This window comes from Strix aluco, chromosome 21 (assembly GCF_031877795.1).
Source record: "Strix aluco isolate bStrAlu1 chromosome 21, bStrAlu1.hap1, whole genome shotgun sequence".
Lineage (NCBI taxonomy): Eukaryota > Metazoa > Chordata > Aves > Strigiformes > Strigidae > Strix > Strix aluco.
Genome location: NC_133951.1, coordinates 1,769,505 through 1,786,437, shown reverse-complemented (window position 1 = coordinate 1,786,437; position 16,933 = coordinate 1,769,505). Strand labels below are relative to the sequence as shown.

At 39.6% G+C, this 16,933-nt stretch overlaps 2 protein-coding genes across 9 annotated transcripts in view; one reads left to right on the top strand and one right to left on the bottom strand.

Moving 5' to 3' along the window:
- QTGAL (queuosine-tRNA galactosyltransferase) overlaps positions 1–16,933 on the top strand; it is a 187,349-nt gene that overhangs the window by 118,655 nt on the left and 51,761 nt on the right. The window contains exons 11-14 of one of the 8 annotated variants that reach the window (XR_012625919.1): positions 965–1,039; positions 6,379–6,467; positions 12,783–12,991; positions 13,169–13,576. Coding sequence is in view for 2 of the 8 variants with exons in the window: in XM_074846846.1 (XP_074702947.1) it covers positions 965–1,039; positions 6,379–6,459 (156 nt within the window). In the remaining 6 variants the exon portion in view is untranslated. Of the gene's footprint in view, positions 1–964; positions 1,040–5,775; positions 6,468–8,267; positions 8,400–12,782; positions 13,577–16,933 lie in introns of those variants that run through there. The other 7 variants (XR_012625917.1, XR_012625918.1, XR_012625916.1 and 4 more) reach the window with 7 other exon arrangements.
- Positions 8,006–16,933, bottom strand: part of TBCD (tubulin folding cofactor D) — a 129,409-nt gene continuing 120,481 nt past the window's right edge. The window contains exons 36-40 of the mRNA XM_074846842.1: positions 16,597–16,686; positions 15,561–15,648; positions 13,585–13,694; positions 10,634–10,718; positions 8,006–8,405 (exon numbers count right to left, since the gene is read on the bottom strand). Coding sequence (XP_074702943.1) covers positions 8,391–8,405; positions 10,634–10,718; positions 13,585–13,694; positions 15,561–15,648; positions 16,597–16,686 — 388 coding nt within the window. The 3' untranslated portion in view covers positions 8,006–8,390. The remainder of the gene's footprint in view (positions 8,406–10,633; positions 10,719–13,584; positions 13,695–15,560; positions 15,649–16,596; positions 16,687–16,933) is intronic.

The window sequence follows — 16,933 nt, the reverse complement described above, 5'->3', positions numbered from 1 at the left end:
ATAAAAAGTTCTCCAGCAAGTTATCTTGTGAATCAAATTACCCTGAGGTTGCATGATCCTTCTATCTGATGGGAGTAGGACTGAGGGAGGGCTAGAAGGAGAGGAGGGGCACCTCCACAGATATGGCTTGTGGTTAGACTACAGTAACTGTAAAATCAAATTCTATACTGGGAAGCTAATGAGTGCTTTCAGCTGCATGAAAGCAATTGGAGTTCTGGTTTTTGACCCGGAATACCGAGGACTCACTAACTACCAGCGCAGTGATACTGTCAGTGTAATTGTTACAGATCCTGGGCATTTGTCTTCCTAAGACATACCCATCCTCTCAGATCAATCATAAAGAAGATTGTACTGCAACCTGTTGTGAATCCTTAGAGAATTCTGCAGCTTGGATCCATGGTGAAGTCCCAGCTGGGCATAAGCCATTTAAACAGCTCCCACTGAGAGGGAAAGATTCTCCTTTGTATCTGCTGTTGTGCCTGCTCTGATGCTTCTCTGATGGCACAGTAAGCTGATGCAGCTCACTAAAGTGGCAGAAAATTAACCTGCCAAAAAAAAGAAAGAACATACTTTTTATGGGGTAGGCTATTAAAGCAGCACACCTTGCAATCGGATCAAAGAGGGAATTGTTTGGTAAAGGGCTAAAAGTAGAGCTTGGAGGTGAGCAAGAAGCAGCGGAGGAGTGAGACCTTCTCCTTTCAACAGCAGAAAGCTCTTCATTCTGATCTGATGCAACGTGCAACTTCGTTCAAAGAAACACAATTGTATTGAAAGAGTATGGTAAGAAAACCAGGGGTACTTGAAACTCCTGGCAAAATGATGAGCAGAAGCATGTGAGCAGCTGGACTATTTAGCATGAGGTCTTAAAATAATCTTTTCCCTTTTTAGTGTTTCGTAGCTCTTAAAACTAAGCTAACAAGTAACGCTGTGTGTCTCTGCTGAAGTCTGCTGATTTTTCCTGCAGGTGAGACCAAAACCAAAAATTCCTATATGTCACTTCAGAGACGCGACTCCACCGTTCATTATCTGCGTGAAGCTGGTGAGCACCACCTTTAGCCTCAGCTTTATGTGTAAAATCAGTATTTGGTCCATATGAAAATGAATTTCTATTTACTGTAAGTAGCTTTTCCCAGAAGCTTTTACTATGCTTTTTTTATCAGATTGATTGTGCAGAGTATTTCAGGGATTTAAAACAGCAGCATTAAGTAAAGTAGTATTCAGAATAATTAATGCAAGGTACAGCTTCTGTAAAGGAGCTTGGATCTGTTTTACTTTCTTGCCCAACAATATTATATAGACAAATGAGCATATATAGTCAGCCTCCTGGCCTTGTTTTTTCCTAATGTTTTGCAGCCCTATGTGTGGCAAAGGCTTTGTTTTTTAAATGAGACCTTAAAAGCTGCTTTGTTTGGCAGTGCCAGTCTGAAGCCTCTTCTGTGCCTGACTGTGGTAACTTTCTTATTTCAACTGGTTTAATTGACCTAATAACATAATTAGAAGATGATAACCAGCAGTTATTTTGCTGTCATATTTAAAATAGCAAAGCACAGTGTATGGGATAACACAGAAGTTTTAAAGCAACATAACACATAGATTCTAGTTGCAATCAGTAATAAAAAAGTCTCTTAGCAGTAACTAAAACCTGTTGCTACATTTGCTAAACACCAACATTCTAACGCTGGATTAGATCTGTTCAGAGGTTGATTAGCTGAATCTCATCTCATCTGGTACAGTCTGCTTTTAACCTAGCACTCCCAACTTTACAATCAGCGCTGAGATCGTGAGTTGTAAAGCCAGACTGAAAGTACCTTAGGGCATTATCATGTACAGTTGGTTGATAAACTCTTGGATAAACTAGTAATATTACAACTAATTTAATTTTTCATACTGCATAAAATGGTGGGTGGAAGTCCCTAGACAAAACATCTGTGCAACGTGTTATAAAGCACATTTAATTTGTGAAGCCCTTACAATGAGACTATTATACCATATCTTGCCTGAAAACTCTGGTCTGTGACTTCAGTTGTGATTTCAGTGTGTTTTTCCACTCATGGCCACTGAGCATTTTCTACTTGCTGATCACAGAACACTATAGGCCACCGTATCATTTAAGTAATATGGAGTATTTTCTTTGAAAATACAATTTGACCTACTTGAAAGAGTTTTAGAGTTTGTAAGTTGCTTCTAAAAGCTGTCTTTGAAGCAGCTCACTTTTTAGGAGAATTTAAGAAAGTCAATAGCCATTCGTACAGAGCCAAATCTCTAGAACCTGCAGGCAAGTTATCTCCTTACCCCTCTCACTTCATGACTGAATTACACAGTTGGCTACTGTGAAAGTTGGTGTTACAAGAGCTGACGGCAGAACCACCCTAGTGCAGAGGTAAAGAAAGATCAATGTGCATGGAGATCCAGCAGCATTATACACCAGGAAACAAAACAGTGGCCAAACAGACAGGAATGATGCTGATAATAAACCTGCATAGTGACAGTCCATAATGGAGTTGCATTGCTACAGACTTTAAACATACTGATACCTGCTAATGATATGAACCCCACAGTACACTTATGTCATGATACCGTATTATTATTTTAATATTATGAAGACAGGGAATCAGGTTGTTAGAAAACCAAATTTATAATAAAGAACTGAAACAATTTTTTTCTGTTAGCAGTGCTTAATACCCTGTTATCACCTGAGAAACCACAAACAATGTAAGAAAGAAATAAAAACCATAAATATATCTGTACCAAAGTGTAGGAAGTGTAAAACCCAGTGGAGAGAAGAGGAATCAGAGGGTCTGAGGAAGCAGCAGCATTCAGAGTCCAACTCCAGAACCGAGTCTGCTGCACCCTCCTTTTCTCTACCGTTGGGTTTCGCAGTTGATCTTAAGGAATGGTTTTTAGCAAGCTCTTTCAGCCATTGTCATACTTGCTGTATTTTCTTACTGTAGGGAGTCTTTGTGGAGCCTGTCAGGATCTGTGAAATCCCACTCTTACTACTTGCAAGGCTGGGGCTGGACTGAAATGGCCACAATTTTCAGTAGTAGTTTTGTCCTGGAAAGTAGACTTCTACCAAAACAAAACAAGTTGATAAATGTCTGTGGTTTAAAACATTCAGGTATCCTGTCTGCAGGAGCTTTCAAGCTTCTAGATCTGACCACTAAAGAAAATGGGTTGAGAAGAGCAGAGTATTGAACTTTTTCATTCATCTGTGTTGATATTGTGCAGGCCAAGTATAATGCTGAGGGTTTGTCTTCACTGTATTTATAGGTTCAGTTTGCCTTGCTTTCTGTGCAGCCCACATCTGAAGGAACAGCTAAAGACAAAATTTCCCACTTGCTTTTCTTTAATCACCTTTTCTACATTTCCTCTTCCTATATGCTTTTTGAATGTGGGAGGATAGGAAAAAGTAGGGTAGGGGATAAGTACATAAAATACTAAGACTGTGTCAAATAAGAAATGTTGTCTTTTTTGAGATAGCTATTGTTGCCTCTCTGATGCTATTCACCCAGATTTAGCAAATCAAACTGTGCAAAAAAATGTTGCTGTTCCAAGTTAAAGTCCCAGGCTGATGTGAAGGACTACATCTGCAAAAAGGCTGCTATCCTTGTGCATACTTGGGGGGGGGGGGAACAAAACTCTGCTGTTTGAGAGGTTACAAATGACCTGTATTTTCAAACTATGTAGGGCAAGTAGCTTTACTCAGCTCTGTGTTTCAGGTCATGCAGCAAGCAAACATACAAAAACCCCAGTGAGCGCACGGACGTATCTTGTGTAGACAGCTGCCAGTGCAACAGCTACAACCTAGCTCCATGGAATGGTCGGAAGTTTATGTAAGGCAGAATTAGCTGCAGATCTCTTAGCGAATTTCTTACGCAAAAGTCATTAACAAATTCCTGAACATCCTAGACTTCCAAATTTAGCTTTATTATTTACCATCCTTCTGAAGAAGAAAGTGTCCTGGGGCCTTATTGTCTTTATTTTGCTGTTCATGGTAGGGGATTATTTTTAGTTTTGATAGAGACAAAACTTACATGTTTATGTGCAGCTCTAAGAGGGTAATTTTGAAGATTAGCTATGTTTATTAAGTGGGTTGTTCACAAGAAATGACTCTGCTGGCCATGTACTTGGAGCAGTGTTTGCTTATTTATTTTTTCAGGCAGTTCCTCCCTTGCTAGCCCTGGCATTACTTGGCTACCATATAAAATAATTTTTGAAAAAGCAGTCATCTTATGTGAGCTTTGATCACTTTGTATTTTAAAATGGCTTCACAAAGGGCTGTAGCTGAAATTCTGCTCTCTGTGTGTGCATAAGTCTTTGCTGAAGAGGATAAAATTGTGGCTTCAGCTCGTCAAAATTGTGTAGCAGCCTGCAGGACCACTTCACCTAAGGGTTTGCACTGTGTATTTTCTCTCGCTTTGAGGTAAAAGCGAAACGCTTAGAAATCACGTATTGTGTCCTGTTTTGGCATGGTTTCCAAGTGCTTGAAATGAAAGGGATTTTTATTTTTCTGTCTCAGTAATTAAAATAGTTTCATTGTATAAAGTTTTCAGTAAATTTACTGTTAGACCAGTTCTTGTAAAACCCTGCCTTGTTCTGTTACCTCAGTCTTCTGCTCTGGGAATGTAGGATTTGTTTTTAACTCTCCCACTTAATTTAGCATCTGGGCTCTTTTATATATATATATATATATATTTTAACCCTTCTTTAGAGCACTTTTCTGCAAGCTAAATGCAACTGGTTTGTACCCTATGTCCTAACTTGCAAAATGTTGGGTTTATGAAATCATTAGTGGAGGCTAAAGGTCGTAATCAAGGCCTACATTTCTGAGTAGAATTCCCTGTTGACGTGAGTGGTAAGTTTTGCAGATGGACCAGTGACAGTTTGGGGTCTTAACTGAACTGCAAAACTAGGACCCAGTCCTTCAAAGTATTAAATACCATCAAGTATTCTTGATTTCAAGAAGTAAAAAATAAAAGTACTCAACATCTTTCACAATCGTCAGGGCTTTATTGCTCCGATAAGAAATTGGTTACCTTGGGGAAGTGGAGCCCTTGCTTAAAAAGCCTCGTGCCATGGCCCTCTCCTGCCCTTCTCCGAATTATTCATTAGCTATTCTTATTTTTTTTTATGGTTAGTAAACATCAGAGCTCAATTATGAATTTGATGACTGGTGGATTATGTTTTTTTGTTGAAGTTCTGGAACAGATTATGTCATCTTTGTATTTTTTGTCATTGCTAGTGGCAATCGAAGGACATGGCAGGTAGATGAGAATCATGCAGCAGAAAGGGAGTTAATCTGTGATCCCGAGGCACAGCATGCTGGTTTGGGCAAGAGGTTTGAAATGGACACATGCAGTGTTTCCTTTCCTACATAAATTCAGGCAGCAGAAACAATGCAGAGGTTTGGAGAAGACAGGTCAGCTCGTTTTGTTACTGGACTCCCTGCTGCTGGGGATGGTGGTGTTCCCGAAGGGAAGGTTCCCAGCAACGCCCAGTTTCTGAACACAGGTTCATTAAAGATCCCAGAGCAATTCTTTGAATCCAATTATTCTAGCCAAAATCTAGCGTTCTACCTCCTTGAATTCCACAGTTTCAGTTGGACTCTGTTTTTGTAACTTCCTGTCCTAAACACTTGCAGTACTGTTGTGCATTATTAAAACTTCAGTATTGCTGCTCTGGGCCAACCAAAAGAACACTAGCAATCTCTTTACCTATCTCATATAGTATTATGAGCTTTAATTCTTTTTTTCTTTTATGGTGACATGCCTGAAGATCAGCAGAATTAAGGACTCCAGGAAGACCAAAGCAGAAAGGCTAAGAAATGCTGAAGTTGGTGTGTTTTTTTTAATGACATCACTGCCTTGCAAGATTGCTCATGGAGCAAACCTACCAGGTTCCTGTTCAGATAATGTAACTGGGGCTCAAAGGAAACACCTTTAACTATGCAAAATATTTCAGCTGCTTGATGAAGGGTTTGTTTCACCAGCCATGCTAATCATTGTTCAACATCTACAAAAATCACCGTTTTGTCAAACTCATTCCCTCGGTCCATTCTCTGAAAATGCCTGCAGTAGAAAACAAAATGTGCAGATTGCTATCTGCAGGGCTTAGTCTAGCCCTTGTGTTCTACATCACAGCATGAGAATGAGTTGTCAAACCTCCCCTCCTGCACCCCCAACATATTAATTTGAACAGTAAGTTTTCAACATACACTTAATTTTTGAACGGAAACGTTTCTGAGCCTTGGTTTATTTATGTTTAGTTCTGCAAATGGGACTTTCTTCTGTGGTCTAAATAACCAAAATAACCAAAACCTGTTACAACCTGAAATATGTTTGTCTGGTTGATCTAATTCTCTTTTTCGTTCCCTCACAGGATTTGACAGGTGGAGCATTTGAAACAAACCTGAACACGCTGAACTTGAAGGAAGGGGTCGATTACTATCACTTTAACTAAAAACCAAGGTAAGGCAGTGATACCGAAGCTGTGTTATCCTGTGTACCTGTGCGTAGAAAGACTAAAGTATTCAGAGGTTTAGAATTTTTTAGTAATTTGTGCTTCATTAAATTAATCTTTGTGCTGAGTAAACCCTTTCTAAGGGAGGTCCTAGTTGTACCACGGATAATGCTATTTGCTCATTTTACTATTGCACATCACTTGTTTACCAAACTCAGCTTGATTGTTAAATTGTATTTCTAATTTAAATAACCATCAAATACAGCCCATAAGACTACAAGAGGACTGTTACCATAGGGAAGCCTTAAAAATGCATCAAGCAAAGCCTGTAACCACTGGAAGTGTAAAGAGAGGTTTCTGTCAAACATTGCTTGGGGCCCTCAGCCCTTCCCTGCCACTGGCTCCTTTCCTGCTACTGGGAGCAGCAGCTGGTGTTTGCGAGGTGACGCTCTGCACCGGGCGGGCGCGGGGATTCAGCTGCAGCATCCTCCGGCTCGGGGCTGCAGCTGGATGATCCTATCTACAGATGCTCACAATTCTCACTGGACCTTCTCAGGGTTTTCTGAATAAGGAGACTTTGCCAACACAACTCGTGTTTTTCTTGCAGCAGGGACCTATAGGTGTCACTCTGCAAAACCAAGATCTCTCAAGAGTGTTACTAGAAACTTCCATTTCAATGACAGTGTAACAACACCGGGGCTGTGGGTTCAGGAGTATTTCTTCTGCAGCAAAGCCCATGAGCAGCCCCAGTGCCAGCTCAGCCTGGGGCACAGCTCTGTGAATTGAGTGCTGCTTGTCTGACAGCTGGGCAGTGAGTAACACCCATCGACATGGAGTCTCATCTGCCAGTCCAGGCTGCAAGGCTGCTTAAGAAGTACTGAATAATATAACTTCTAGTTATCTTCTTAAAAAGGAAAAAGAATCTTAGAGACAGACAGATTGTAGTTTGGGAAATAAACACCTGCAGTAGAAGACTTTGTAGCAGGTCGTAGAGAAATGGACTTGGTTTTAGTTCTGCTGCCTGAATTTTTCCTTCCTTTCACATTTTCATAGATGTGTGTGTACATATATATACACACCCATGCAGCCACTGTTCTACGTGAAGTGCTGGGATAGTGGGATTTAATTAAGAGCCATCAAATAACACAGTATAATTAAAATACCATGTTTGCCTGTGCATTTGTCCTTCCCATCACGTTAGTCTTACTAAAGATAAACGTTATAACCATTTCATTTTATAGTCAATAAGAAATGGTCTAAATTCCTAGCAGTTGCCTAAAGTACTAATTCACCTCTATTCTTCAAGGGAAAAAAATAAAACTTTAGTCCCTAAAGCAAGTTTACCACACAAAACATTTCCTTAAATGAGGTATATAAAGAGCTATTAAGAGAGGCTTTGACTTTAGCTGAAGTGAAACCTGGATATTTTGTTTGACACAGGAATGACAGACTTATCCACAGAGACACTTTATGCTCAGGAAGATTTCATTATCACTAGGCGTTGCCACATTCTTACCTCTGACAAACAATTCTTTTAAGAGACTAATGCAGCAAGTCAGGTTTAATACTTCATGTGTGTACAGCAAGCACAGGGTGAATGGCTCCATTCAGAGTTACAGAAGTATAAATCATCGACATCAAAAAAAACCCCAGGTCACTTGTGACAGAAGTATGAAGAGAAACCGCCATCTTGTGGCTACAGATAATGACTTTAAAAACTGAAAACATAATGAATATTTGTTGCCTTCTTATGGCATATCTGCACAATGCTTTAAGACATAATTTCTGCTTCTTGTTTTGTTAACCAGAGCACTTCGCAGCTTGTGCTGACAATCCAGTTTGTCAGGATGCCGCAGCACAAACTCTTCCAGTCCTAATGGCACCTGAACCACGAGCTTCAGTTTACAAACCAGCAGCCAGCGCCTGCAGCTTCACTGTGCCGAACTCTGCAGGAGAGAGAGAAAAAAGAGGTCACACAGAGTAGGCATGTACCGTGATTTTAACAGTATTCCAATCATGTAATTAAGGAAACTAAACAGAGAAGAAAATATAGACATACAAAGCTATAATATTTACAGTCCGTAATTTTTAACTACCCTCTAGCAAATTGTATTTGTACAAGTTTTAAAGGAATGATAAGTGTTGGTTTCAGCTGAAATTAACCTCATTCACCTTTTCATAATGTTATGCTTGGCTCCCTCTATTGTTTCTCCTGTGTTCTCAGGATAGGGGAGCTCTGGCAGAAGAGCAGTGTTGTGCACTCCTGTGCGAGCACATCCGGACAGCTCTGAAAAGTCCTGCACGTTCACTGTCACTCTGAGTGAACTCCAGCAGTTCTCAGGGCAGTTGCAGGGTTAACTCTTTTTGCTAGTAGTTACACTATTTGCTTATGTTAAAAGAGGAGGAAAAGGCAAAGTTCCAAATTCAGCACATAAGTTCCCGATTACAGGTGATACTGTTTGTAACAGTTCCATCTGAAACACCTGTATGTAGATTTGGCTATTTCTTATTATTTTGTTTTTATTACAGACAGTTTTCTCCTAAGTTGTCAGGCTTCTCAGCCTCCAGTAATTCAGGAGTTGAAATAAGGTTTTTTTGAGATCAACGAGTTCATCGTGTAACATATATTTATTTTGAACATAACATTTCTCTTAGTTGACTGGAAAACCTTGAAATAGCAATGCTCAGGTCAAGTTTTGCTCTAAAAACAATCCCTTTTATGGGCAAGTGGTTCAGATTCCTGTTTTCCAAAATTACAAAAATGTTAGTTGCAGGTTTCTTAAAATTGTACTCAAAGCAGAAGACTGTAGACACGATGGTAAAAACCAGAAGATGAGTAAAGAACCTGCTCTGGGGACAGCAGGGTGTCTTTGAAGGTTATTCACAGATGTCTTAAGTATTAGCCTTCTGACCAATTTTTAAAATATACATTTAAAATATATATATATTTTTTTATATCAATGAGAACTCAAAACATAGAGTCTACTTACATTAGGAAGCATCTTCAGTTTAAAGGATTATCAGAATATTACACAGGAAGAACTGGCTGACCTCAAAGACTGACTGACATAAAGTACGATCCCAAAGAGCCAGTTCAGCGAGTCCTTGGAAAGCTCCATTAGCTAAGATCACCTTTAGATGCTGCAGCTGTAGAAAAGGCTAATGCAGTTCTGAGGTGGAACTGTGCAGGGCAACAGCAAAATAATGCTTTGCATAATTCTAGTTATGAAAATAAACTTAAGGCTGTTCAAATATTTTAGAAAATTAAGGGAATGAAGATCCACCCCATTAGGAAAAACTTAGGAAAGAAGACTGCATGGGTGATGTTTCTGACTTCTAAAATAATTACACAGGACAAAACTTTCTAGAACTGTGAAGGCAGAATAATAAAAATTACAAAAGCTAAGGCTAAATGGATATACCACTATTTTTAAGCCTAATCAGTTTACAGAATAGATTATATGCTGTGGATGCCTGCGATCCTAGGGAAGGAGCCTTGGGTCATCAAGTGTTTTCACCTTGTCTGGTGTTACTCAAAGTAAAAATAATTTTTCTTTGTTAACACATGTTCTCTAAAGCAGTAATAATTGAGCCTCCTCATCTTTGGACAGAAAGGAAGGGAACCTCTCAGAAACCTTTACCAAAGCAGAAAATTCTGTACTTGTGAAATATGGAGCAGATGGGCAATTCTAAACTATCTGCGTTAAAATGAAATGGGACCTATGTATGGAAATATTGTTTGTATTAACTTTTAGATTATATTCTTCCTCTTAGGCAGTGTTAGAATTCTGTGGCTTGCACAACCACCTTATGATTTCGTTGTTGAAATTGACTGAGAAGTTTTTATCCTTTTTCTTTCCCCAGAAAGGGCAGAAAAACAGTTTTTGAAACATCTGTACTGCATTATTTCATTCTCGCGTTTTGCCCAAGTAAGATGTCACACTACATGTCTGGAAAGTTTTCAAGAAATGAGGCTGGAAGGGCTTAAGCCAACAGTCTTCAGCAATTCCATAGATTCTCTGTAGTGAGCTGTGAGGACGTTCCTCCCGGTGCACACTGATACATTCATGAAGCAGTGAAGAACTGCATCTGTTGCTCAGCAGATCGGGTGGAACAATTCACCGTTACTATGTTTCTTTAAAAAACCCCTCGGGAGCCCATTTCCATACTTTACCTTGGATACCAGCTGCGGTTTGGGCACTTTCATCAGGTCACAGAGACAGTTGCGTTTCTCTCTTACTACTGGCAATTCAGCTTCCCTGCATGAGGAGATATTTTCCAGTTAACTTAAAAATGAAAACCTGAAGTTGGCTACATACATACAACTTCTTAAGCTATCCATACTATTGTTATATGACTATGTATGTGTCTATACTTTCATGTACATTTCAAATTGTAGAAGTTTTTGTTGTGTCCCATTTTAAGAATCACGTAACATTTCTGTACCATCTTAAGCCCCATAAACCATAAATACAGAGCAGGTCTTCCAGAAGTGACCAATTACTAGTAAAATGTCCAAGACTGTTCTCTTATGTTTTTGTATTATAAAAAATTAACACTCATTCGTACAACCCTTTTAACTAAACGTTCATCAATTTACTCTCTAAAGTCACAGCTCCTTTTTGCTTAAGAAGATTTCACATCAAGAATGAACATAAATGTCACTGGATTTGGAGAACATTCTACTATCGAAAGAAGCTTTCTCCTGAAAATCCAGACCTAAAATTTGTAAGTCTTTAAGAAAGTTTCTGAAATAGCACTATGTCCATGAGATAATTTCCTCAAGAACTGTCAAGTTATAAAAAGCCCCCAAATGCCAAAAATCTATACAGACAGCATTCTTTTCCGTGTTGTAAAAACTGACCACTCTACCTGGAATGCTGTGAGACTGCTAGCATTACTCACTGATTCAGTAGATTTACTTTGTTTTCCTTAAGTAACAACTGTAAATGAGCTATTAAAAATGTAACTCTTAGCACACAGAGTCCAAAACTACAGAGAAAAATCATAAAGGGCAAGTTAGAAATAACCTGAACTTCTTTTTTTTGACATCTTGGAAAATTTGTCATATTTAGTACTGGAAACCTTCCTGTAGCTAAGCAAACTTATTATTTATAGAATAATTTGTTTAAACTTCAAATGACACAATTGTATGATAAACTGTAGTTCCAACAAGGAACAACCATACGTATGCCAGTAATTATCTCTTCCCCAAATATTACTTCTCATTTGGCTTCCTGATGTTAATGCTTATTATAATTCAGAATCTACTATGATTGTTTCAGTACTGAGAGAGCTTGAGAATAACAAGCAGCTCGCTCTGACACTCAGCAATGACTTCAAGTATCTTCTTTTGTAAACAGTTCAAATCTACCAAGATAAAACAATTAAGTTTGAAGTAAACTAGCTCTTCATATTTAATCTTAGTGCAGTGGACGTATTGCAACAGGGAACTTAGAGCAAGCCCTGACATAAGAATAAACCAGGCACCCAGTCACACCTTAAAAATGACCAATATTTATTTTTCTGAAGTGTTTTTTAGGAAGTATTTTGCTTTTAGTGACCCATTTATGAGTACAGTTGTACTACCACTACCGCTTCTGTAGCGATTTGACGTGTACCTCTTCTAATCTTGGTATTGTAAACATCCCTTTGTGACAGCAGCAATCTAATCCTACTCAGTTGTTTCTGTTGACAAATTCTGTCTGTAACTTCTGAGCAAGCCTGCTCTTAAATTCAGATTTCATAAGCAAGCACTAAAGACAGTACTAAACACCAATATGTAATTAAGCATGTAACTTTAACAACAGGCAGAGTTCTTGATAACCAGTTCTTCAAATCTGACACCCTTATTCTAATTTTGTACTGGAAAATTCAAAAACCCAGCAGCAGCCACCCCTTACTATGACAAACTTTTTCCCAAATATAAAGTTATTTAAGCTCAAGCACAGAAATAAACTAGAAAGTAAATAAAAGTTAAATAATGTAAGCATGCAGCCTGGAAATATGTAACTCACAATCTTAAGGTATGTTTGTTCTTTGAACATGTTTATTTATTTCCATGAAATGTCAATGGATACAAAGAGCCATTTAATATAGTGACTAAATAAATATATTTTTGTATATATGTCTGTTCTCATGTATTAACTTTGCCTACTGTTTGAGGCAGGGTGTTGGGCTAGTAGACCCATGACCCAGGAGAGTCATCTGTAACAAGGAGAAATGTTTAACATGGCAGCAGAATGAATAAACTAATTAGTATCTGAAAACTCCGTATTTCCTCAAATATTTGAGGCATGCAGCCTTTTTATAAACTTTTCCAGGTGACTATACTGCACAATGCTAAACTTTGCAGAAAGGGAAATAAGAGTGCCAAAATTCTGGTGAGTATTCCCTCCTCCTGGCACTTCAAAGGTGCTGACAGACCAAGTTCCTCCTGCCCCGGAAAGACACTTCGGTGACGCTTGCTCAGGGAGAACAGGACCCCACTCCCCCCGCCCCTGGAAGAAGCTGATGTTACAGGTAACAGTAGGTAAAAAAATGAATTATGTCCTATAAAAGTGGTTGTTTAATTCATGCAATCGTATGCTTGGGAAATGTCTAAACTGTTCCAATTCAAATATTTGCTTGAATACAACATTTGTAGCATTTTGAGTAATTAGATTTCATGGGAGATTTGAGCTGTTCTGCTAATTCTGTTGTTTTCCAGCTTACAGAGATCCTTCCTTTCCCAAAATCCTGCCAGTGCTCATCAATGCCAAGAAACTGTCTGTGCAGTTGAAGTCTGACTATTTGCACAGCCCAGTCTCTCTGTTTCATGGAGAATTTCCAAGATCTCCTCCCTTTTTATGTTGTTAGAAAAATACGGGTATTTTACTTTATCTAGTGGTGATTTTCTGCATGCCACTTCCAGTGGGGACAGTATACTAGATAGTTCTTTAGAACAGAAGAATTCCTTTCAGCAATACTTTTCTGGTCTAGAAACAATAAATAGCTAAGACTACAGCATTGTTTCTTACAGCTTCCTCGCCATCAGCTTTCAAAGGCATCAGCTTTTTTTTTTTAACTTCAGTGGTACAAAAATTATTTCAGCTCTTATTACTGTCTGGCAACAAATTCACTTACCAGTTGGTATCGCTGAGTATGGTCATAACCTCATCCATAATGGCAGGATCAACTACATCGCTGTAGGTTATCAACATTTCATAAACCTGACTGGCTGTTGTGTTCCGTATCTACGGGGAGGAGGCAGAGGAAGCTTTAGTGAAGTGTCAGAGTCCTGTCGGGAGGAGCCCGGGGCCGTTACTGGTTCCTCATACCAACAATCATCTGCAGTGGTCAGAACCAGAGTCTGCTCTTGCCTCTGACAGCGATTTGCTGCAGGAAGGGACTTCATCCTACTACAGTTGGTATATTTTCCATTAAATTGTTGCAGTATTTCAGATTAAGGCAGCTACCGCTCTATCCCTCCCTCAATTCAAATGTTTGAGACTGGCCTAACAGGAACATTTCTGTTCTTGAAATGACTCACTGAGCCAAAGTCTGGCTCTAGCGTTGGTTGCTGTAGGCTCACAAAACAGATTTCCCAATCTGGAGATTGTAAGAGTCAGCAAAACTCTTTAAAAAAAACCTGTCAGGAGATAAATGATGATGGGAGCAACATTAGCTTTTTACACTCCGGTTTCCGGAAGCAGTTAATTTGCAAGTATTTTTCCCAGAGCACTGTTCAGTTGTGCTGTTGGTGCGCGTACAGCAAAAGCTAGCCAGGCTGGTTTTGGAAGTACAATGTGGACAAAAACACTAAATGGAAGACAGCAAAATTGCAACAAAAATTCTGGGTTTTTTTTTTTTTTTTTCAAGAAAGCCTGATGATAACCAAAGGAAGGCAAAGAAATTATAGGGTTATTTCTGGAGTAGTAGTGCCAAATTAAATTGACCCATCTGTAAAAAGAAAACATGTTTATGATGTGAAATACCAATAAAACATGAAATTGAAATGATCTCTCTTCAGTTCTTACATAGTGCCCTTCCTGCAAAGGAGTCTTCCTGTAACAAGTACACACAAGATGGAAACAGTTGGACTGTATCAAACTTTGCTGAGCACCATCTGATTTTAACCTTATCAAAAAGTAATCGGCCAAATCAATCAATGTTAGAATAAACAGTGGTGGTTTGCATTGGCCGGACACCAGGCTCTTCAGTGTGTCCTCAAACCACTTGAAGTTCTCAAGGGTTTTCACGTTCTTTTTACGTGCCCTTGCCATTCCTTCTGACAGCTTCTGTCTCTCCCACACCGCTCGGCTACAGAGGCCGCTCAGTGGCCGCCCACAGCAGCCGAGGCGCTGGTCCTCACTCCCCCCCTGCAGAGACACCCAGCACTTCCCAGGTGTAACCCCGGTACCGAACACCAAGGCCCCCACGAGCTGCTGGACGTGTTGGGTTGTCACAGCAGCTCTAAGTCAGGGCTCCCAGGTCTCGCACAGTGAACGCAGCCCCTCTCTCAAAAACCTAAGTCAACAAAAATTTGAAGGACTAAGATAGTATGAGCCCGCATACAATCTTCTCTTACACATACTGAGTAATAACTCAGGGTTTGTGCCCTGCTTCAGTTAGCTCTGTGGAAAAGGTAAACTTTGGATAAACCTTCCTGTGTTGCACAAGGTTTTGTCACACCTGACAAAAAGAACAAATACCTTTTTCTTGAACCAGAACGACTACTGTGTTGCTACTATCAGAACTATTGCAAAACCATCAGCAATTTCTCTGATTGGAGCTTTCACACACTAAATGGTGAACAGATCTTTGCTGGGTGCTGTGTCAAAGAAACAAATGACTTATTTAGGCACCTAAATTGCTTCTAGTTTAAAACAGCAAGGACAGAAGGTGGAAGAGCAGCTCGTGGAATAGCCAGGTACACTGCAGGTATCCAGCAGCCTGTTTCAGGTGGCAGCATTGCACATAGCAGACCCTTGAGAAATAAAACCTATCGAGTACATTAATATGTTTAAAAGAATGCTGCTTTAATGCATTTTCAATTACTTTTTACTTGTAAAGTATTTTAAAGAATACATTTGATAATATGCAATGTCTTCAATACTTACCACAGGAAATGGATGACAAAGAAGGAGAAACAACTGAAATAAAACTTTCTCCCTCATGTCTCCTTGAAATTGAATCAGGCCACAAAACCTAGAAACCATAAGAAAAAAACAGATCTTGTGTTACGACTGCAAAAGTCCATTTTGAGGATCAGAATGAAGATGTATATCAGAAAAAAGGGCAGGAGGGGAAGTTTTGCTGCTCCCAGGAAATCTCAGTGCTGTGGGAAAGCAAACACCGAGGGTAAGTGTCTGAAATCCTGAAGGGTTACTGAGATGCCACACGCCTGTGCCAAGTACAAACACGGTATCAAAGCTACTGACCAGCAGCACCAAAGTCCGCGCGCTAAAACCCCCGTGTGAGCCAAGGTCTCGCGCAGGCAACGCGAGCGCGGGTCGGCTGCGCGTGCGCGATGCGCTCCGGAGAGGAAGGCAAATTAGAAACGTGGGCTACATCTCATTTTAGGCTCTCTTGCACTCTGAAAATATTACCAGTAAAGAAATGAAATGACAGTCAATAAAATCATTGCTTGCAATCGTTATACCTGAATAATTTTGCCAACAAACCTTCGTTCAGCTTTGCACTGCTTTGTCCTTGTTCTCCTCCCCTCCTCACCCAGCACTGTCGTTCCTACATTTCTGTTTTGCCTGAAATCAGGGCTTTTACCCTCAAGCCAGACAGTAACTTTGCAGATGTTTTCAGCTCTTTCTAGTGCACACGTAAGATCTAATCAATTATATATATTTTGCATTGGCCCCAAGTCAAGCTCTCTACAAGCAAAAAGCAAATGATTGGCTGCATCTTTAAGAATATCAACATTTTAGAAGTAGTTAAATTTTATCAGATCCTTCATATGTTTTCACCCCAACCACCCATAACTACAAAAAACTCTCACAACCTTCTATTACACGTATTTGTGTGCATTTTTCATTTAAATTTCACATGAACTATACCTAGCTGTTACAGCTGGTATGTATTGTACTTAAATTTTCTTCACTTTTTATGAGCAGAGAAAAGATCACCATTTCATCAACTCACACTCCTATGCTGGAGCGAAGCTTCCGGATGTCTTTGGATCTTCTGATCTCTTCTTTACAAAGGGTAAATAACTTCACTGAAAAGGGGTGGCTGAAAATGGGAAAGAAAAGAAGGTGAGAAACAAGATTTCAGTAGACTTTCAAACACATTTAATGATTGTAAAGGTGCCGAGTTAACATGCGAAGGGGGAGAAAGACACAACGCAGAGCAGGACATGCCTCTTCCACAACAGCACACCCTGCTTCAGGTGGACCTTGGGAAAGACACGGGTGAGGCTGGGCCTTTTTTTTAACAGGGAAGGAAAGAAATTAGTATTAATTATTTACATTGCTACCAC